This window comes from Pagrus pagrus (assembly GCF_965226575.1).
Source record: "Pagrus pagrus genome assembly, chromosome: 15".
Lineage (NCBI taxonomy): Eukaryota > Metazoa > Chordata > Actinopteri > Spariformes > Sparidae > Pagrus > Pagrus pagrus.
Genome location: NC_140199.1, coordinates 5,304,449 through 5,328,575, shown reverse-complemented (window position 1 = coordinate 5,328,575; position 24,127 = coordinate 5,304,449). Strand labels below are relative to the sequence as shown.

Below are 24,127 nucleotides of genomic sequence, written 5' to 3'. Positions count from 1 at the left end.
CAGCAGTCTAGTTCGAACTGCAAAATCTGTCCTGCCGAAGGGACGTTGAGCAAGGCGCTGAATCTCAGTAAAGCTACTCCAACTCCCGATGGAGAGAATAATGTGATCATCTTCTAGTGTAACAGATGAACTGACTGAATGAATGACATGTTATCATTGTTTTTAACTTATTATCGTATGGAAAACTGAAACAGTTGTTGTCAGTATTGAGATTTTCAAAATAAAGTTGTTGAGATTTTCAAAATAAAGTGTTTAACATGCAATTTTTATTCATAAACCATAAACAGTGTGCATCAACACACACAATTATATGCACGTTGCTTTGTTTACAGTTTATTTGGTTACCGACTAACGTAAGCACACTACTAACCTGCCTTAGAGTCAGTATGTAGGATGGAGTTGGGACAGTGTTGTTTATTCAGTTTATAGAGGCAGCTGCTGCCCTCTGCTGTTCAGATACTTTCACTGCACAAGCCGATGTGAATGAGAGTTTTGCAGAGCTCAGTTTACATGTGACTTTATATTCAATTCATTGTTTTAAAATCTGTTTTGTTTTCACCTGTGTCTGTTTGTTTGTTGGTTGGTTTGTCAGCAGGATTACACGAAAATGGAGGATGGGTCTCGGCCCAGAACAGACCCCATTAACTTTTGGTGTGGATCCGGATTGAGAAATCTTCTCACCGTCTTTAACTTCATGAGATCTCTCATGGAATAATACATCTGATAATGGATCTTGATGAAAAAAGAAATCAGGCGTATCTTAAGATGGCTGGTATCTATGAGTGAGTACAAAAGTGGACTGTTGGGCCTCGCTGCGCTCTACTGAGTGAGGTCCTAGTTTTTCATTATCAGCTGCGATGTGTGGTCACAAGTAGCCATTACTTTATTTTACAAGCCAGAAATGTTGGAAATCACTTGTTTAGTTGCTACTAAATGACTTGATACATGGAAAATATGAATAAAGGTCAGATTTTTGTAGTGTTTTTAAAAGTTTTATGTTAACCTGACACTGGCTGAACTGTACCAATAGTCTTCTTCATCCTACTGAGCCCAAAACAATGTGAAAAACACTCTTATTTTGAAAAGACATGGGACATCAGAGGTGAATGGGGGGTTTAAAGCTGCGTTTCAGAACAGAAATGACAATTCCTCGGATGATTATTATAAAAAAGTACAAAAAACAAAACAAAAAGAAATTAAATGAATAAAACATGAATTTAATTCATGATGCAAGTAGATGGAAACGAACTTGATACTTCACATAATTTATTTGTTTGTATTACAATAGTAATGCATAGAACAGATATACAAAAACAGCAAAATATAACTTTATTGAAACAATCAAGTCATTCTCGGTATTAAAAACAAAAGGGATCAGGTTGAACGTGGTTGAAGGATAATCTTGAACAGACGATACAAACAAACATCAGGCATACATTTGGTAATAATCTCTGACTAGTGCAGGTGTGTGTAACACATTAATGACATGGTTTCTGAAATACAAGGAAACAGGAAGTTAACACAGAAACGTACAGTGAAAAAAAAAAAAAGAGGATTCATTTTCACATAATTTGTTTGATATATTTCTCTCTAGGTGATAAAAGATATTTGATTCTGAATCTGACTGACAGCAGTGAAACAACACTGAGCTGTTTGTTTGTAGGGTGACTTCAAGAGAAGAATTTGTCCAGAAACATAAGTATTGATCACATGATAACTGGGAAAAAACGGGAGTAATCATTGCCCTTTACATTGTCCTGTGTATCACAATCCTGGAGCTGGAACAACTGGGACATTTCACTGCATTTAGATGGTAACATGATGTCTTTCTATACCAACTTTCTTCCTGTTCTGCCTTGAAAACAACACCAGCATCTACAGAAGCTCTGAAAAACACACAGCTAGGTTGTGCGTCTAAAAGAAAAAACGTCCTTCAAAGGAAAACTGTGACAAAAAAATGCAAAATAAATTTTACAAAATAAAGCGCAGTGACGGATAAAATGTTAAATTTTAAACGGACAAGGCAAGAGGACAGAAACGTCGGACAGTCACCAAACATAAGTAACAATTATAAAAATAAGTCATGACTTTTTAAAGCATGTAAACATTTCAAGTAGCCACAAACTGTGTGCAGCGAGGACAGAATGTAACCTGTTATTGGTGAGTGAGCAGGTGAGGATGAGGAGGACACATGACCCAAAGAAACAAGGCGACACTTGGACTTAAATATTTCAAGATAAAACAACCTCTACTTGGTCCTCAGCTCGCATTTGGTCTCTTTTTTAAAGTGTTTGTTTAATCCTACATGGAGATAGATGGAGTCCACCACATGAGGGGAATTAAAATAGCATCCTGTGAGTCTGTGATCCCAAATAACAATGAACAAACTCAACCTTTAAGAGCCTCGCTGTGATTGTCTTAAGTGTTTTTCTTGTGTGGCGAACCCCAAACTATCTGACACCAATGTAGGCTAAAAGAAACCACAAAAAAAAGCAGTAAAACGGAGAGATAAGTCGCCATAAGTGAGGATTTGAGTATCTGTAGAGTGAAAGACCGACATAATGAATGGATGGTTAAATATTAAAAAAAATAAATGAGGTCTTGGACTACAGTTTTTGGGTCTTGGAGTTGTCAGTGTCTGTTTAAAGCTCTTAGTCTTACAAGCTGAAAGATCACCATCCTGACCAGCAGGGGGCGCTCTAACAGAGGCAAAGGAACATTGCCCCTCTTCTCTCAGATCAGGAGTGTAACAACCAGGTTCAGGGTCAGTCTAAACAGCTGACTGGAGTCAACTTATGTTCAGTATCGACTTAACTGAGTCCTGTGACAATCTGTGAATACTGAAGACTTCTTGAAATGAATCTATGATAACTATGAAATGAAATCGGCGTAGACTGACCCTAAACCTGGGCAGAGATACATTCACGAAAACACACTCTTCTGACCTTTTCTATGTATCCGTTGACAGACACAAAGAGCGTCTCCTCCTCTGTAGTCATTTAACTCTCTGAGAAATATCACAAAGGTGCATCTAAAAACTCTCAACATGTTTCAAGTGTCTGACTGAGTCTCACATATAGATGGACATTATGCAACATACAGGCAGAGTAAATATGTGCAGGAGTAAAAGACACAGCGTTTTTTGCTAAAGCCATGAGCTGAGCAGTAACCTTCAAATAATAACAACTTCATTTCAAAATGAGTTATTCACCATTTTACTGACAAAATGTGGCCGGAGCTGCGAATTATCTTTCCTCCTATCTGAAATACTGTTTATTTATCTAGACTGTTTTGGTGCGGATTGCTGACATTTGGAGATATCAGCTGTAGTGATGTCTGCCCTCCCTCGAATATAATAAAATTACATGGAACCTCAGCTTGTGGTGTTAAAAGCTGGGGTGTCATGATACGATTCACGAGTAAAATTTAAAAACTTAAACTTAATTTAAAAACGACCCGGTTACTACAAGACAATCCGCAGACCTCGATGTGAGCAGAGCAGGAGGGAATTATTCTCATTTTATCGAACTTAAATTGTACTGAACATGCTTCTACTTGCTTGCTTTTTTCAGTGCGTGCTGTAAATATTAATGTTGTCCTACAAGGTTGAGCTGTAACATTAGCTAGCTTAGTTAGCTTCATTAGCTGTCCTCTCTGCCATGAGTAGATGCTTCCTTCTGCGTGGTGACATGGAAAGAAAATAGTTCCTACGTGAAACTGCTCCCTACAAGGTCTGTTGATTATCTTGAGTAACCCGGTCGTGATTTCTGGAAAGAGACATTGCTGTTGAGTTTTATTTATGTATTATTGAGTGCCATCTAAGTCCATTATATTAAAGAGAAGGCCGACATCTCTACAGATGATGAATCCAAACCTCGGCAGCCCACACCTGAACTATACAGATGGATAAATAGCAGTTCAAGTGAAAGAAAAAATATGTATTTAGGGTGAACTGTCCCTTTTATGGTTCATCTCCTCCAGAAATGGATATGTAACATTTTGAAATGAAGCCTTCAGGATGATCAGTGAAGATTTCAGAGCCAAGTAATGTGTCAAGTAACGAAAGCTTAGGTAGCTTAGACATGATGTTCCATGTTCCACCTGTGTTTTAAAGCATTTTTGACTCCGATCCACTGATATCACAGTAAAGCGACATTAAACAGCATTCAACACTTCCACACAACAGCTGCACACACACACTCATGAGGCAAGTTATAGCAAGTATTTAAAACAGAAGCTCTACTCTGGCAGCTTGAGATAAAACATCTCTCTGAAAATGCACTTGAAAGTTTATAACGAGCAGTTTTTTTTCAGAACCTGAAGCAGAATTAGACAGCATTTGGATTCCTCCGTTCATGTCAAAACCAAGCCCAGACCTGCTGAGCTGTACAAAGCCTGAAAGCAAAGTGTGTATTCACTCCACCAAACACTCCATTTCAACGCTGTATAATGATTTGAAGCTGTGTCGTAACGTGATACATCTACCAGTTAAAGAAATGACACATAAATTATGGTAAAACAGAGGAAAAGGAGTGAAAACCTGTGGATTTTAGGTAAAACAAGCTCCTTTTGAAGGTTGCATAAATGGTTTGTATGTAAATGATAAATTAATGTAAATCAACAAATGCAAACGGTGAACCAAACACAAGTTTCCCAAAGTCTTTATAAGGGGAAACTGTATTAAGTTTGAGTTGGAGCAAGTCACAAGTAAATACTTCAGGGAGTGTGGTTGGGAATAGCAGCACAAACTAAGCCTCCAGCAACAATTACTAGGAAGTGTTCACCAGGAAGCACTTTTAAAGTTCGCAGCAATAAACTGCTGCGTGTGGGAACCACTGGGTCTTACAAAGAGAAGTTCAAGAGCTTCACTCTTTTGCTTTCTTTTGAAATTTTAGACACTCACGAGTGCTGAAAACGTTATGTTTTCACCGGTGTCAATAACCCGATACATTTCCCTTGACACAACAAAGACAGTCCCAAGTGGACACATCCCAGTTCTTAGTCTCCTTATTTATATAATACAGCATTGAGACGCTCCATCACAGAGCTGACACACAGTGTTAAAGCATTACAAAGGCCATATAAATAGTCGTGATATAAATATGTGCACGCAAAGACAAAGACACGTCACTTTGGGTGAAGCTCGTCTGACAGTAAAGCAGGGTTAGCTCGTCAATGGAAGTCTGACATCAAGTCAAAATACTATGGTGGCCATTTTGAACAAAGCGTCCTTCCTCAGTTTTAGAGGTACAATGAATCGGTTCCTCCAAGCTGAGGCTCCGACTGACCATGACAATAATATCTTAACTTAAAGCTGCCAACTTTTATGTCATAACCCTGTTCAAAATAAAATATTTGTCACTTTTGACTTTTAGAGAACAACATCATGATATTTTCAGTCAGTCCCAAACTGACCGCTGTAGAGTCTCACTGGCAGTTCAGGGTAGGACTACTGAGCCAGGCCCAGATCTGGATCATCTCCTGCGGGGTCCTCGGGTGAACGAGCATTAAACTTTTGTAGGCGCAAGGGTTTGACCTGTACTTCTCCTCTATGTTAAAGGTCCTGAAGCCTTTGTGCTTCTCGGGGGCCAGCCCTAGCTTCCTTAGACACATACCTGTGTACACATCATCTATCGGGTAGAGCGTTACATGCTGCGACACGTTGTGTAAACGAGCAGCGATGTCGCCAGAGTAAAGGTACCCTCCTCCTCCTGCGTACGGAGGGTACGTCCCGATGTACATGCTCTCCGGGATGAAGTATTTGACCTTCTTGTCTCGGTGCGGCCCCGCGTTGGTGATCACGTCACCTACAAACAGGTCCCTGGCTTTGGGCTCCGAGAGGCCCTTGAGGAAGTCCAGGATGCGGTAGGTGTTGACGAAGACGTCGTCGTCGCCTTTGAAGATGAAGCGAGCACCCGGGCAACGAGTCTGGATCCATTCCAGGAACAGAACTTCCTTGACAGTCAAGTTGAAGAATGAATCCCGGTAATCCCACTTGATGATGTCTTTATGACGGGCGCTTTCATAGTGCAGCATCGCCGACAGATCCGGGTGGTGGTCCCCAGCTGTGGCGTTGCCAAGAAGGAAGATAGTAACCACCGTCTGATTGGCTATAACTCCTGCCCGCCCCCACGATTGACGGATGGCCTGGCGGCGGTCAAAGTGTGGCGCCAAGGATTTGACAGCCAGGAGCAGAAAAGGCGGCTGCTTACAGATGTCAGGCTGGTCCACCATGATCGGGTAGGAGCGGCAGTGCATGTACAGCAGGAAGTCCTTGAAGCGGTGCGGTAGGGAGTTGTAGTCTTTCACCTGAGTTGTTACCCTGCTGTTAGGCTGGCAGGGGTCAGAGTTCAAAATGGTGTCGTTGAGCCAATCTGGCATGTCCGTGGAGCTGTAGTTAGCTGCCAGGATTGGGTTGTTCTGAAGGTCCAGAATCTGCTGCTGACGGTTCCAGTAAGCTGCGCTGGGAACCAGTTTGGACCAAAAGGGTTTGGAGGGGATCTGGACCTTGTGACGTCCACTTTTGTCTTGGCTGCTTTGTCGGGAGATGATGATGAAGATGAAGAGGTTGACCATCATCACCGTCACCACAAGCTTCAGCCTCCGCCGCGGCAGCGCCATGACAGTGTCCTGCACCGGTCACCACCGGAGCAGAAACTAAGAAAAAGAAATGAGAATGTTAGAGAGAAATTAAAACCTTTTTTCACTAGTTGCATTCAATATCTAATTTCTAGTTTCTGGTGGACAAGATGGACTTTCATTTGAAAGAAGGCATTAATGTTGGGTTAGCTCGTAAAGGGACAACGGGACTTCCCACCAGGGCTTCTGTCCTCTGTTCTGTCAGGAGAGTTGCTGGGATTTTCCACTCATAAGTTAACATAAATAACTATCGTTTCATGTGCATCCGAGTCCAACATTAACAAATAGTCACTTTGATCCCTCTGTAACTTTGAACCAAATTGGTCTACAAATAAATATAATAACAAATAAGGCAATCCAATCAGTCAGTCTCATTTATGGATTCACTACTGTAGTAAACATGTTTGCAATACATCTTCAATGCAACGGTGCCTTTTAAAAGCTTGGTCAGTCTCGATAAGCAGCCCTGATGGAAAAATCGATTGATTTTTCATGCTAATGTTCATGTGCTTTCCATTTCAGAGAAAAACAAGATCGCAATCTCTGTTTTTATGGTCAGTTACTGGCGGCACAATGGTGAGGTTGTCTAGTTCTACCACATCGCTCTCTTTAAAAGAAGAAAGTGGTGAAAATGAAGAGATGAGCGATAAATATCAACCACAAGACGACTGGGACACAAAGTCACATGAAGTTGTCCTTATTTTAGTATTTTATTTACAGCTGCTGGAGGAAACTTCAAAAGAAATGAAATATCTAGAAATCTAAATCACATTTCTGTCCTTATTACACCAACACACAAAGCAGCAGCTTGTGCCTCAGACGCCTCATGGATCAAATGTTCAGGACGAAACATTGCTTATCAAATATATCAAAATAAAATGTTTTCATACCAATTCTTTAATTTACAAATTACAGAAACAAATATCTACTTAAGCCAGGGGCTGAGGGCAGGGTTATCATGACCAAGGAGGACCAAATAAAACCACCTTTGATGGCCATTTTTAAAAACCAGAGCTACTGTTAAGATTAGCATGTTATGAAACATCCACGAGAGAATAAACACAATTTTATACTGTTTTACTTGTTTATATTTGGCGGACCCTGCCAACTTTCTAGCTTCAGACAGTGTTCTGGGGACTTTATTTCCTCTGAGAACAGCTTGTTTATTCACTTACGGAAAAAATAAATATTTTTGAGTTTGTTTATCGCCTCATTAATATTGTAAATATTAGTTCTCAGTTGAATGTCTTCTCCAAAATCACATAGTGCTCCCATAAGTAACTTGGTGTTTATCTGTTCTTCTAACTCCTAATGTAGCCTACTCTGAAGACAGTGGTCAAAACAGTCAACTAATGGAAAAACATCAAACATATTTCATACGTTCTTAATGATGAACCGATAATCCGACTGTCAATTAAAAATAAATGCTTAAAATTAGCATCCTCACACAGGACTCAGTTGTTATGACTTTGCGATTGCTGTATTTCTATTTGCTGTGAGATCAGAGGTCAGTGTCAGCTAACAAACTGCATCCCAGGAAGTGAGATCAATAGTTAGCCCTCAGATATTGCTCATAACTACAGCTATCGTCTGTAAAATACACTTCAGACAGGTGGTGCTTAGCAAGAAGGCATAAACCTGTTAATCACTAATCAACATCACAAATTATTTTCTATCTGCCGCCCTGCTATCCCTTTTAATCACTCATCACACAAGACGGATAATCATTTTGAAAACTCAAATCAACAACCAACAGATGTTATCCAGGTTACCCAGCAGGGTGTGTGTGTGTGCGCATGTGTGCGTGTGTGTTCTGGCAGCCATCACAATCAATAAGCTGCATGCACACGTAAACTGGTAGTTCAGGCTGCAGTCCAAACTAAATACAATAAAACTATTACACAATTATCCACCATAAAACGGTTCACATAGGGTCAGGCTGTGAGATGATCCTTTAATAAACTAAGCTAGCGTGCTTCGTTAATCCTTGAATCATTAGATTAGTCATTTGCGCTTTAACTGCAGCAAACTGCTACATGTCTTTTGTTTGCTGATGATATGGTATAATTGAAGCATTATAATGTCAGAGGACAAGTTATTAGATTACTGATGGTCACTTTGGATTTGGTTCTGTTTAGCTGGCGTCAATTAAACACAGAAAAAAGGGAAAGAAATGAGGACAGCATGGGAGTAGAGGGTTCGAACAGACAATACAGCCTTTCAGGAAGTTTGAGTGTGCCTCAGGTTTCTGCTTTGGCAGTCTCACACATCCTTGCTGATAACATCCTCTTCGCCATGTCTCACTTTCTTTTTCTTCTTACTAAAAATGTCTGCGTTGAAAATGTCTTCCACTCACTTTCTGGGCCTCTCAATCCCTGTTATTTCCTCCTTTTTGTGCTTGCCAAGCGAGGCGAGGCAGCCACATCCACATCCACTCTGCTCGAACCACGCTACGGTTTTAATTAAGTCACTGATGAGCTGTTGATTGAAATCCTTGTTGTACTTTGATCCGAAAAAACATGTTTTTCCTTTATTTAGATGGCAGGCAGTATATATGCAACGGGAAACAGGAGAGAGAGAGAGGAGGGATGACATAAATAACGATCCACAGCCAACTGGCGACTACGTGGTCATTGTCTTAAACCCTGAGGCTACCAGGACGCCTCCTTTGAAACGAATAAAGCAAACCCGATGAATGGATGATAACATAAATGGAAGTAAGCATGCAGCTTTTGCTCTGAAACTGAGCCAACGGGCCAGAGGGTGAGCTCTGAAAGCCAAAAGTCTCAGCATCTGGGAGATATTATGGTCATTTGGGGACAGTGCGTGTTTTTATACTTTTACTAGAGTCTTTCAGTCAAATCCTCGTTAGGAAAAAGAAAAAGAAAAGAGACTACAGACATGCCAGCAGCTCAGTAATACAGGATGTTAACATGCTCACAATTATAACAGCTTATAGCAGCTTTAAATGCTTTAAAAGCTTATTAACCATCACAGGCTAGCATTTTTTTGGCAAATGTTGCCATGCTCACATGAGCTAATTAGCACTAAGGCTGAGGCTGATAGCAACGTCATTAGTTTTGCAGGTACTAAATTGTTTAGTCGTAATGCATAAACAAAATATGTGGAAAATGTCCATCACAACTTAACTAAAATTGCTTATTTTATTCAATTAACAACTCAAAACCCAAAAATATTTCATTCATCATCATATATAACAAAAAGCAGCAAATCCTCAGATTTAAGACGCACCAGTCAAGCTGCTGTTCCAGAGCTATGGCGTTGAATAATGGGCAGAACATTTTTAACAGGATATTATTATGTGACAGTGCATTTAACCTCTGACCTTTTGGATATAAAATCTCAAGAATAAAACTTCATCATTTTTATTCTTGAGATATCACATTCACAGACGGACGACAACCCGAAAACATAATACCTCTGGCCAATTTATTATCTGTGAATAAACTAAATGAAGAATCTGCAAATGTGGAGTGGAGTTGTGGAGGCGGATCAACCTGTCCTTCCAGTATTGGAAATCTCTGATTATGATTTATATCATGACGCAAACAGAAAAGAAACAGAAAGAAGAACAGACGTTAAGGAGGAGAAATGCAACAAAACGTGATACAACTGTAGATGTCGTGGAGCAAACACATGAATAAAGAGAACGACTTCACATCCAGGGATTGAAAAGTCAATCAGAAAGTTCAATAATTTAGTTTTTACATAATGTTAAGACTTCTGCTGCGATCACATAACTTGTCAGAGAGTGAGCAGGAAAGGCAGCGAATGTGACCGAGCAACATACCACTTTAAATGTTACCTCATCCGTAAACATTTCTACCGGATTCATAGACCGGTTTCATCAGAAATGGTGGTTGTTTACCAATGAAGACAAGTTCCAACACCACTTTTACCACATCATCAAACTTCGTCTGTTGTTTGTTTAATACTGTGTGTTTAAAGTTTTTGCTCTCTGATACTTCTATGTAAGTGATATAATTAATATATATAATATAATATATATAATTATGATTACATTTGCTTGCTTGGATCCAAGATGTCTCCGGGGATGACACCGGTGCTCCTGCACCACCATTATTGAACCTTTACCTTTAATATAATTGTTCAGTTGTTGTCTTAGTTCCAGATGCATGTCTATTTCCATGCAGCTCACACAGGAACGTAAACTGGAGTCGGGTTCATTCCTTCTTGGCCAGTAAAGCCGATTCGGAGTCTAAACTTGAACACTTAAAAAGGTGAGCCCTCTCTGCCTGACAAGTTAAAATGGATAACCGACTCATGCTTCAGTGGGTTTGTCTTCCTCTCCACCGCTGCCTGTATCCTTCCTGCCTCTGTATCATGTTGCTCTCTCGGCCTCCTAGCAACAACTCTGCACTGCTGCGCCCCTGTTTGCTCTCCTTTCCTGCCCTCTATCCCTTGTTTACCCCACCTTTTTCCTTACCCCCTCTGCCAGTCTTCTTCTGTGCTTGCTCTCTTTCCACCTCCAACCTTTCTTTTTACATTTTGCTCACGCGAAAACGGAGAGAAAGGCGGGCCACATCCCCACAGGATCATGTAACATAATCCTGAAGGAATATAAGTGTTATATTACTAACAAGGACAAGCACAGACATAGTTTTTTTCTCTTCGGAGCCCCTCCTTTCTCTCTCTTTTTCTCATGGATAATTATGCTTTCCTGTCCTCTGCCATTTCCATACAAACAAGGAGACTTCTGGGAAATGAGTGGGTGGGGGAAGGGGAGGAATCTAAAGAAGGAAGCTAAACAACATGTTGACTACGGACCACAGCTTCCGGGCGTCTAATCAACCATCAGCAATGCCAAGCTAAGTACACAAGTACCTGAGCACGCCTGTAGGGTTTCCCCCCCCACCTCTATATTCAAATGCAAACTACATCTTTCAGTTTTGTTGCTGCTGTGATTCGCACTCCTTTCAAGATGTTACAAATATACAGTACATAAAAATAGATGAAGATGCGGCACGCACGTGGTCACACAGAGAGCACAGCATGTTTTTACTTAAGAGTAGTAAACACGCTCGTAAACTGCAAAACAATAGAAGAGGGAGAGAGTAGTTCATCTGCTCAGAGGAACATCTTTGGCTGACTTATTGTGGAGAATAATTGTTTGATATGTACATAGTAATGCATGATAACTCAGAACGTTGATTTAACTGTTTATCTTGCAGTCTAATCAGAAACAACCATTTCCTGTGGCCATGGTATAAAGATATCTGTTTAAATGTCTTATCGTAGTGAGACTTAAATCTTCCACATATCTTAATGTGACTGTGCCTACTCTGATGATGATGTTATTTGGGCTTATGGCAACAAGCAAATGCTGTATATGTTTGCTGTAAGGACGTGGGTGTTACTTTTACTGTACGTGATGACCTTGGTTGTGGGTTATGGAGAGAATCATTTTTTTCTTGGTAAGTAAAATCCTTAGTTAAGGCAAGTAAAGTCCCAGGTCGAGTAACTTACTCCAACCCAAGTTACTGCAGTCTTACCTGCAGCAGCTGGTCTTTATAAAGAAAGAAACACAAGGTTATAGTCAGGGCTCCTGACTGCAACCATTTAGTTGCATTTTGCAACCATTTTTGGAAGCAGTGCGTCTAAACACTATAATTAGGAGCACCAGTACACCTTGCAAATACTGTGGCCCCCGTACGCATGTACAGGAAGCCTGTTTTGTATGTTTCAGTTGGCCTTTTGTACACATGTAAATGATGTTTCAGGTCACTGAACAAGGTCATTTCAGTGGAATAAATGCCATCAAAGAAGACATAAATAACTTTATAAAGCATATCTATTTCTTAATTTTCTCTCAATTCCAAAAATATCCCCTGCATCAATTTTAAACACTGAAATATTGACAGCCATACTAGAAGAAAACATAAAATGAATGCAGACAAGTAGTTCAAGTCATCATGTCTCAAGTCACAAGTCTTCAACTTCCAAATCCAAGTCGGGTCTCAAGTCCTTTATTTTGGTCAAGTGAAGTTGCAAGTGATCAAAACAGTGACTAGAGTTATGGCTGCACTGCATCCGCCTATAACCACATGTCTCTTGTTGTACAGTCAATAGTTTCTTTCACTTTAAATCCACACGGCTCACAGCTCAGTGATTAAATCGTATTAAAAACTAATGTTGTAAACAATTCAATCATAAGCAACATCCTCCATTAAAGGTGATTTAGTTTAACTTCATTTTAATTCAATTATAAATCAGCAGCCTCCTCACAGGTTCTTGTGCTGCACTTTAATGATCGGACATAAAAGGTCTCTTCTGTCAGGGAGACATGAACTTCCTCACAGTATTTTAAACAATGCCTACAAATAACACAAGTTCAAACTTAAGTGAATTTATGCACCCTTTTTTTTGTTAAACAACAGCTACAGCTGATGTTGACCATGTAGATCAGGGGTACACAAGTACATTTGTCCAGGGGGCCAGGATTTTTCTCATACCTTGGTCACATTACACAACTTGTTACTTGCAACCTTGAGCATTGCAGTTGAGGTTTTCAACCTACATGACTGATACAGGAAGGAAGTGGCTCAAGCAGTCCACGTTGTTTGTGCGTCGTGCTGATTTCGAGCAAAAAAAACAAACAAGGAGGAGAAGAAAAGGAATATGTGTGAGAGGACGGGTTAGGATGCACAGCGAGCGATGACTGTTTTTACACTAAAAACGTGAAACTTCCTGCTGGTATTGTGGTTCAGCAAAGACGTGGTTACAAATATAGAAACCTTGTGTATGTATTCTGATAGAAACTACAGGCTATTGTTAGGCACCTGTTAATTTCATACTCAAAACAGACAGGTGGCAGCATATCATAAGGGTAACCGCTAACTGCTGCTAACAGAAGCTGCCTTATCTAATTAGCTCAGTTAGCCATGCAGCTAGCGGTTCAAACTGGGAGCTGCTGGGGTGTGTTAGTGTTTACACTGCTGGTACTGGAGCTTTGGACAGGGATGGGCTAGGGCTATCTGGTTAGCATGCTAACTTCAGTGTATGTCTCTACAATACATACATCATTTTGTCAAAACTGCTGTTTATTCACATTCTGTTCATAATTTTAAGTTAATTTCTGAATGTTTTCAACTTAAATTCTTATATATTGCCCCTCTAAGTGTGAACAGACTCCTTAAAATATGGACAATCTGTAATGATAACTAGATACAAAATTATAAAATGTTCTCAGACAAGCCAAGGAGACTGATCACTGAGGAGTTAATTAAACCAATTTTCGCTTATCATCATGAGTCAACGTGATTGGAGATTTCTGCCAACAGACCATGAGACTCGTACAGTTCATACTTTTCAGACTCTCTGACGCCATGTGTGCATTTCCTCATACAGTGAAAATGTCATCATGAAAACAGGATGTTGTGGGTATAAAAAAAGCGTCTATTTGGGTAAAAGGAAGTACGTTTCTATATTCTCCTCGTTTTTGTTAAGGTTCTGTCTTTTGCACCATGAGCGTTAGTCCCAAACATTTTGCTAAAAACAGCCTCTAATTCAAACTGAGATGCTTGTATTGTTATAAAAACAATAAACCGATAGATCTAACAAAAGAGTTAATAATCCTTTTTACCCAGCAGTAGTTGTAGCTACCTGTTGGGCTCTTTAAGCATGACGAAATATGTTTTTACAAGTGAAGGACAGTGCAGGTTAGATCCTGGCAACAATAGCGTGCCAGATGGACTTTGATGCCGTTTTCAGTCTCATTGATCTGCACAGAAAGCAGCTCTGTGGCAAACAGATTACATCTTGCAGTAATCTACTGGACAATGCCAGGCTGTGTTTGACCACTGTGGTTTCAATCTGATAAAAGGTTCAGTGAGGTGAGGAGTCTCACCTGTGTGGGGGGATGGGTTTCAGACAACAGATAACAATGGTAATAGCAGGTATTACAAGGTTGTGTGTATGTGAGTGTGTGTGTGTGTCAGTGAGTAGATCTGATCTAAATGGGTTTCAGTGTGTGGATAAATTTGAATACCTCATTGTGGAGTCAGGTGTGTGTTCATACAAGCGGAAATATAGTGAGACTTAGACATTTTCTTGAACACACAATGAAAGTCAGTAAAAATTCAACACTTTTAAAGACAATAATTCTAAAAAACTCTGCAGACTAAAAGGTGAATATGACCTACGACAAATGTAACATGACCTCTATGTGTCACCTCATCATATGCTGCATGTAAGATGTGAGTACACATTGTACGATCTTACCTGTGCAGGTCAGAGGGCCTCCTTAGCTCGTGTCGTCTTGATGTCTCCTCTCAGCTCTCTTACCCCATACTTAGCTCCGCCTTCTGGGGAACAGCAGCCAATGGGGAGAAAGGATCCAGAAGGGAAGAAAGTGAGAGGGAGGGTAGCGTGTGAGGGTTGACCCTGCAAATATAGGAAGAGAACAGCATGTCAGCAGCTGTGAGGAACTGTTTTACCTGAAGAGAATGACTTGACAAATATCACAGGGACTCCAAAAACAGTTCCTGTTGGTAAACACTTAGCTTCTATGTGCTAACAAAGCTAACAAATGTGAACAAAGGAGAGAAATGTCCTCTCTGTAGAACAAAAAAGAAATGCAAGTGAACAACTAATTTTGTGTTTGTAGGTGATCGTCTCTATTTTCAGGTCATTGATCGATGTTACCAGATATGATCTGGCAATGTGGCTGTCAGTTCACTGAAACAGCTGAGCTGCAAGTCTGTTAGAGAGACATAGCTGTGCAGCACTTAACATGTACCGTACATACAGTAGAGCTGCAATGCTTCATTTGTAGACATAACATTTATCTGCACCGATTTTGATAGCTGAACAACTGTTTTATTCATTTTTGAAGAAAAAACTCCTTTGATGGTTCCAGCTTCTCAAATGTGAGGATTTCATGCTTTCTTTTGTCATACACGATAGTAAACCGAGTATTTTGAATTGTTCTCGGACAAAACAAGACATTTGAAGACATCAAACTACAATAGGGTATTTTTCCACTATTGTGAGAAGTTTTCAGACAGTGATTTTCCACTTAATCAAGAAAATAATCAATAGAGTAATCAAAAAATCAAAATAACTGTTAGTTAGTTGCAGCCTAAAAATGAAGACGTGTGACTGAACAAGAAGCTGCAAAAGCAAGAGACACTGACTGTAATGCAGCCTGCAGATATACATTACAGTCTCACTTGGATGAAATAAGTGATATAATAAGGAATGTGTTTCTGCAGAAGATGATAATGCCACAATGAAGTTGACTATTGACCTTTTGGATATAAAATGTCATCACTTTATCATTTTATCCTATTAGACACTGAATTATGGCCAAAAATGTGTTTGTGAGGTCACAGAGTCATTGACCTCTGACCACCAAATTATCATCAGTTCATCCTTCAGTCCAAGTAAACATTTGTGCCAAATTTTAAGAAATTTTCTCAAGGTTTTCCCCGAGATATTACATTAACAAGACGGACTTATGGACAGACGACCCGAAAACATTAAGCCTCCAGCCACGGCTATCACCGGCACGAGGCATAAACAACACAAAACCATCAGCTTCTTAAAGTGTGAGGAACGCATGCTGTGGATAGTTTATGTGGCATGTCTGGATAGGCTCAGTCTGATGATAGAGTTACAACACAAAGCTCAGTGTCAGTTTCATTTTAATAATCTGAATTTGAGCCTTTACATGACTTAAACATCACATTCCTCTACATTTCAGCCTGGTTATCACTATTGATGAAAAACAGGTTTCTTATTTACATTATATCAAAGAAATCAGATTACTGCAGAAACCAGACAGGAGCCTGGTTACTGATATGCATGGAAATGTCCTGACTGACAGCTGACAGGCAGAGGTGGAAAAACACGAGGAGCTGCTCTGTTTACCTGTAGACCCAGACAGAGTCGCACACTATGTCCTTCTCACCACAGATCCCAGAGTCTGCTCTAACTGTTGTTTTCAGGGATTGTCATTAGTTTACATAGATTTGTACTGGCCCATGTCATTTTCCCTCCCCAGGCTTAGAGTTTTTTGAGCTCGAGCTTCTCTTACTCATGTAGACATGCTGCTGCATGCACGTCTGCTGTGCTTCAGATCCATTAGAGAGCTGAGAGATCTCAACATTTGTTCTGGCATCGCGGTTGTCTGCCATTTTCTGTGAATCATACCCCGAAGACCGCCCCTATTACCGGGAAGTGTGCAAGATCCTGTTTAAACGCAGTGTTGTCAAAAGAACCAAAAAGTAATATAATGTAATATAATACTAAAAGTAAAGATATTGTGTTAAAATATTACTATGGTAAAAGTAAAGGTCACCAATGCCTTATTGAATAGTACTTGAATAAAAGTCTTAAATTATCTGAGGTATCAAATGTAATTTCCTGGCAATGAATATATTAAAGTATCAAAAGTACTTAGATATATTTACATGTATGTACATACTGTATACTATGGATCGACTGATTACTGTAATCCTTGATTCCTTGATTTTTTAAAAAGCCACTTTGTATTTGAGAATCAGAATCAAAGTATACTAAAACATGACAAAGTTCTCAAATACATTGAGTGGAGTAAAATGTACAATATTTGCTTCTAAAGTCAAGTTGAGTGAACAAGTAGCAGACAATTAAAAAGTACAAGTTCCTCAAAATTGTACTAAAATAGAGAACCAAAGTAAATGTACTCAGTTCCCTTGTATCACTGCAGAAACCTTGTATTGTATTCAGATATATATAGATTGTGTATATCCATGTTGGAGTTGTTTGCATGTCTAAAATTCAACTGGTCTTCTGCAAAAACAATTTTCAGTTTCTAACATTTAAGTGTGGGAAAGAAAAAAAAGAAGAGACATTTCCACGTCGTCACACTGCTACACAGGGGGCTCTTCTGTGTCTCTCCTCAGGTAAAGGACTTGGAAAGCGTGTTTTAATTTGAAAGGGCCAAATGTTTTTCTAAACTGCCTACTAAAAGTGTGAACAGCGTAGAGGCCAAATACAGAAGGAAAAAAAAAAAAACATTAGTCAGGTACACACCATGTTGGTACACTCCTGTGTAAAGCATGTATTTAAGCCTGATTGCAAACAAAGTATCGATATCCCTCTGTATGTTTGCAACGCTGCTGAGTGCTGCCAACAGAATGTAAAACAGTCATGATTAATGACACCAAGAGGATTGTGAAACAACCTGCATCTGAAAAAAATGCTACAATCTGATAAAACACTGGCAACACATTGATGAATAAAAAAACAAAAACCCAACTATAATCTTTAGCTTGGTGTAGAAAGCTCCCTTTATACACCGGCCTGGATTGTGTTAATCATTAAAGAACTAGTTTGGCTGGTGAGATATTAGAGGTCAGCAGGTAATGAGGACAGATCACCTTTCACTGTTAATGTACAAACTGCCTGAAAAACCCACTGAGAGATTATCCAACACACAAAAATGTTCAATATGAGCAGAAGAGTTAATCAACAAAAGGAATGTGTCTATAGCTTCAAAACACTATCAGTGACCCTAATGTAAATATGACCTGCGTACTCTTTTCACTGTTTGTGCTTCTTTCTTTACAGAGGGAGAGTACTCCTCAGACTCAACAGACTGTTTGACTTGCTCAGAGACTCTCCGTCGTTAATTCCTTACTTATATGTACTTACGTCACAGGCGTCTTCCTACACTTTCTTATACCTCTTAATGTTAGTGTTAGAGACTGAATAAAAAAACAAAAACAAAACATAAAATGTCTTCATGCAGCTTGCCCTGCGCAATCCAACTCTCTGGGAACCCTGAGATCCCAAATTGATTCACTCAAACTCACACATCACAACCTGCCACAAAGAATTAAAAAGATATGTTCAAGGCGTGTGAGGTTTCCTGACATCTCTAATAATTTCTGGCTTGTTTCACTGCCACGGGGCCTTTAGCATAACTGATCTGCATAAAAGCTGCAGGTAGACAAACACAGCAACTCTTAACTGGAAATAATATTCAGGTTCATAGTCACGCTAACTGCCGTTTCTGTTTGCAGCTGAGCATGAAACTAGTGGAGCTGAACTGATCAGTACAAACGTGCTTTTCTGTGGAAAGAGGCTCAAAAAGGTATGGAGGTGTATCATCCTCACTAACCTGTTAATATTTGAGAGCGGAGTGTGTGGAGTTTGCGGTGAGCTCTTGAGTAAACACACACTCGGTGCAGCATTAATCCTCCCTAAAGTCCTAAAGTTACGAGTGTGAAAGAGGTCACCAGAAAAGAGCAAGTGAAGCCGATACAGACTCATATTCCTGAGTGCTGTGAGAGTGTGATAGCAGATAAGGGGAGTGTGTCTACCAATGAGGGCACATCAGGTCTCAACACTGACAGAAGTCTGACTGATCAGAGAAGCACAAGTGCAGGAGCCGTTTCAGTTGTGTGCTGAACACATAACATTTATCTGTGGGCGCTTCCACAAGACATAAAGTCTTAACTAGGGTTGGGTTTTAAGATCTGGCTCCGAGTTTAACAGGTTCCAGTTCCCTGCCAGCTATCGGGCACAAAATGGTTCTCTCATGTTCTACTTCTTAAATTCCTCAGGGGAATTAGATGTGACGCTCTCAGCCATGCTAAAAATGCATCTGCTCGAAATACTGTCAGCATGAATGTCCTACAAATGGTCTAAAGGAAGAATCATTATAAATATCTTTCATCAATGACAGTTTCAGCATGTCAGCCTAATGTGTCTCACGTTCTGTTTCTGTTGACTATGTTGCATCTAGAAGTCATTTCTATCTGTTTTAACTTTTTAAAGCAACATTGTTTTCCTAGTTTCTGCACTATATAACTTCAGTGAGGAGGTAGGATCACAGTGCATAACGATTTATAGCAGTGCAACACAAACAGCATCAACTATCGCTGATTTTAGTGAAACTGGATCATATTTTATGGAGAAAATGTCCTCTGGGTTTCCCTCTGCTCTGCCTCGACACGCTGATGTACAGAGTTTCCTGAAAGCTACATGTTAGCACTGTCAGCTAACCCTGCCCGGGGAGTGTTGGAGTTTACACCACTATCACAGGAGCTTTTGACCGCTTAAAGGTGGTTTTCACGCCTGAGGCTAAAGTGGGCACCAGAACCGGAGCTGGGGAATGTAACTAGGCTCAGCAGCCTCTATACTCTTCATGACAGAGGTGAAAAGATTGAAGAGGGCGCTGGCGGAGGAAACTAAGAGGAGAACTTGCTAAGTTATACCGTACGTCTCGTGTTGTTGCACTTATGTCTGGCTGTTAGTAAAGATGTCAACTTGTTAGTTCTGATCAAAAGCCCAGTCAGACCATTTCAGCAGAGGTTTATCTGGTAGCATGTTCCAGCCAGGTGTAATTGTCTCTGGTTCAGGTTAGCTTGGCGTGCTGTGACTGTTGTGTGCAACGCTTGTACTGACTCTGACTGCCACATAGCAAACATTCCTGAGCATGAATGTTTAGTTCAAGACATAACATTGTTTTGATTTGCAGAGTTTTGTTTGTAGTCAGCATGTATGTACAGACAATTAAATTCTACCTAATGTTGCTTTAATTGCTATATGTCTAATTTCAGGTCTTGAATGGATTATGTGAAGGACTTTGAGTTAGGGCTGGAAATATGGCCTTAAAACAACCTCAAACAATAAACAAAATATCTTCAAAAGCACTTCATTAATGCTAGCACTGGGCAACAAAAACAAATATAATGACATTTTTCTTAAACAAATATCTCACTGTCAATATTGCATCAATATTGTAGGGGTGACTATTGGCACTTTCAAAAAGTATGAACACATCTGATAACCAACAGTCTGTCACGTCCAGATAATGACTACGTGGATAAAGTATTAGAACAAGTAGAGCAGTCTGGTAAGTTCAGAAACTGACATCACTTTACTGTACTGCAGCCATTAAAACCAGGAAAAGACAACACTCATGTCATATCACAATTTATCTTTCCCTTTCCTTGTGTTGTAATGTGTTGCAGATAGCCCTCCAACCTACGCCTGTCTAGATTACAACCAAAGAGATATTTTTGAGCACCACTTGGCCCGGGTCGGAAGAATATAAGAGGATGTTACGGCATGAGGGAATGTGGGCCTAATAGCGACATGGTGCAAAGAGAGAGCGCCATAAATAGCCTGAGGGCTGGAGTGGAGAGAGCTGGAGTCTGCCCACTAAATATCGACAGTCAACACAAGTATTCACAAAGGGCTAAAGGTCGCACATCAGCTATAACAGACACGTGGGCTTGACTGATGATATCTTTAGCTTCTGAAACTGTCTGTCGTTTTAAGTGCTAATTATTAGTCAGCAAACTACAAGATAAAATCACAAGAGGGTCTGTGTGAACATTTAATGCATGAGGATCCACGGCATCTTTTAACAAGGGCATAATCTGTTCGATGAGTTTTTAAAAAATTAACATAATTGTCTCTTTTTTCTGGATCTCTTTGAAACCAAAATATCCAGTTGCTTTGACAGGGCATTGGTTGATTGTGGAGGTCTGGTTAGCGATGACTCAGTGTGCCTACAGCTGATTGTGTCTGGCTCAGTTTTCGGCACGTGAGAGATTCCTGAACATAACACCAGAGTTTGCACCTGGGTCACTTCTCACTCAGTATCACTCAATCTTCTAAATAAACACAGGTCTTTAAAGGGAAAATTACAAAATGGTGGTGCAAAAAAGGAAAACCTTCCATCCTACGACACACTCGCACACACGCTTTAAAATAGAAAGGAATTTCTAATTATCAACAAATACTTGTCACTCTGACTCTGCAAGCTAAAGGTCAGCTCTCCCTCTGGCGCGACTCGTTCACTCACACTCAACGTAATCTAAACGTAAAGCTGTGTGTACATACACGTGTGTGTGTCTGTTCATGTCAATGCTCAGCTAATGCATTACACAAACATGCCAAGTGTATTTCTGTCACATGACTCACAGTGTGACCTGATGAGCAAAGACAGTGTGTAGATATCTCCGGCTGCAGAAATAATCATGTGCTGTATCATGTCATGATTATATAGTAAAAATAGTTTCAAAGATTAATAACTTGAGCAGTATACAAAAAATAGTCAGGATTACCATTTATGGTATGGTAAGTTTATAATGTACAACCACCCTGTATGAGACATGATATGAGACATAAACAGCTGCTTAAAGTAATCTACTAATCATCAGGAGGTGCATTAACAGGAACTACTTCTCAGCCATTGTTGAAAATAGTGAAAACTGTCAGATTATTCTGTGAAATCCTGTTTTTCAACGCTGTGGTCACCACAAACAAATCTCTGCTCCACTGTGATGGCTGGATTTTAGTGTCACTTTGTGGAAGTTACCTTTAAATTGTAATGTAAAGGTTTATGCAGCCTTTCTGTGTGCTGTTTGGGATGATAAAGCACACATCTAAGAGTAAAAAAATAGAGATTTCTGGCTTTACTCTTGCTGATTTTCCGCAGTCATTAATTTTGTCCATTAAAGACAGACTGACAGAAAGCCTCACTGCAGCTGTGGTGGAAGCGGTCGCCAGCCTTTGGAAAATGGCAACTAATGACAGCAGTTATTACAGGAAGGCAAAGTGACTAGCAAAAAGTACTGTCTCTGGGTAATACTGAGTACATCTTGAGAAAAAAACAAAACAGAACCGCAAGAAAATATCAAACAGACAGCTTATAAGATAATGTGAGGCAGTCTATGAAGTGCGCGTCAGGAAAATAACACTCAGTGCTGATGTTTACAGTAATAATGCGACACACTAATGGACTAAGGGAGGCAACAGTCTCATTAAGCTGTTGAAGGGATGGAACATTTGGACATCTCCCCAGATAATTTTGCAGCTGCTTAAAATAATTTTATTCTGAAACTAGTTCAGTAAACATCCAGCAAGTCAGAAACACCTGAAACTTTCTCAGCTCTTGTTGAAAATCTGCCCTTCTCCGCCTTTCCAGATAATAATCCATTTTCACGTCATCAAACGGAGCGAGTCACACCCACGCAGCACACTTCCCTTCTTCTGACACGACACAATGAGCTGCACACATGACCACATTTCAAAACAGGATACTGAAGTGTCTATATGTTGAACAGCTAGTGTCTACCCCATTGTGTTGCTGCCACTCCACTGAGATTAAAATCATATTAAGATGATCAGATTATGATTTTTTCCCTGTGCATTAACAAGGTAATTAAGTACAGGAGACAGTCACCATAAGTCAGACATAATGACACTGGAGCCTTGGATAACCTTTCAATATTCGGAAGTTAAGGAGTTCTTAATGGTTCCTGTGCAAACATTAGACAACTTGTATATCTGTCGTCACATCTGGATTATGAACTGTAAACAGATAAGTATGTTGCACATCCTCAGGGACTGAGGGCAGGAAGAGTGTACAGGACAGAGAGAGGAAGAGCGCAGACAATGGTGCAGACAAGGTTGCAACCTAACAGGGAACTGGCGTGTCCTACTTTCTGGCACGAGCAGCAAGAACTTATTTCTGCACATGTTTAACCTTGATTTCTACTTTCACCATAAAGAAAACTTTAAAGTGTCTGTTATTTGATTGCAAAGTTTCAAAGACAAACTGTGCTTGTGACATTGTTGGATGTAAAACTAGTTCCTCTGTGACTGCTGTATCCTTGTGCGTTTTGCCTAACTCTCAGCAGTCACATCCTGTTGCCCAAGCACTGCATGCTGCCTCATCAACCAAACTTTGTCATCCCTGACTAACAGCTAACAAATCACAAGCCTCCCAACAAACAGGTGACAAATCTTTATTCTCACGAGGCATATTTCCTCTAAATTTAACGGAACTGAATTTTAAATCTGGAGCTGCCCATAACCTGAACTTGTGACCTTCACATCAAACTCAGGTGTCTTGTTTTGTCTAACAGTCCAAAATCAATCAATATCTAGTTTTGTATCATAGGAGACTATGAAAACCAGCTTATATCAACGTTAGAGGAGACAAGACTGTCTGCTTTTGTTAGCATTTATGCTTAAAAAATAACAATAATCCAAAGTTGAAATTCTGTTTATCATTTAATGGATAGGTTGTTTCATGAATCTCCAAGCTTTGCGGCATTTTTGTCTTTAATCTGCTTTATTGCTGAAACATCTATTACCTATGATATTTTAAATCAGTCCAGGATGATGTCCTTAAATGTCTTGTTTTTTCCCCACACCCCAAAGATGGTCAGTTTTCACATAGAAGAGAAAAGAAACAAGAAAATATTCACATTTAAGAAGCTGGGATCAGAGAATTTTGACCTTTCTTTTTTAGAAAATTACTCAAACCAATAAAACAATTTAAAAAGTCTTTCCAGCTCCAAACTATATGCAAGAAAAATCATATCCCAGTTAGTTCAATATTGTGATATGAGTCACTGTTTAGTAGGAATGGTACTTTTGATGATGAATAGGGTGTCTACCAAACAATCATGTTCCCTTTATGTCTAGTAGACAGAGA

General features: G+C 39.8%; 1 protein-coding gene across 1 annotated transcript in view; it reads right to left on the bottom strand.

Moving 5' to 3' along the window:
- Positions 1–1,249: 1,249 nt before the first annotated feature.
- Positions 1,250–24,127, bottom strand: part of b3gnt2b (UDP-GlcNAc:betaGal beta-1,3-N-acetylglucosaminyltransferase 2b) — a 30,909-nt gene continuing 8,031 nt past the window's right edge. Inside the window, exons 2-3 of the mRNA XM_084374881.1 lie at positions 14,902–15,063; positions 1,250–6,657 (exon numbers count right to left, since the gene is read on the bottom strand). Of these exons, the coding sequence (XP_084231007.1) occupies positions 5,428–6,621 (1,194 nt within the window). The 5' untranslated portion in view covers positions 6,622–6,657; positions 14,902–15,063 and the 3' untranslated portion in view covers positions 1,250–5,427. The remainder of the gene's footprint in view (positions 6,658–14,901; positions 15,064–24,127) is intronic.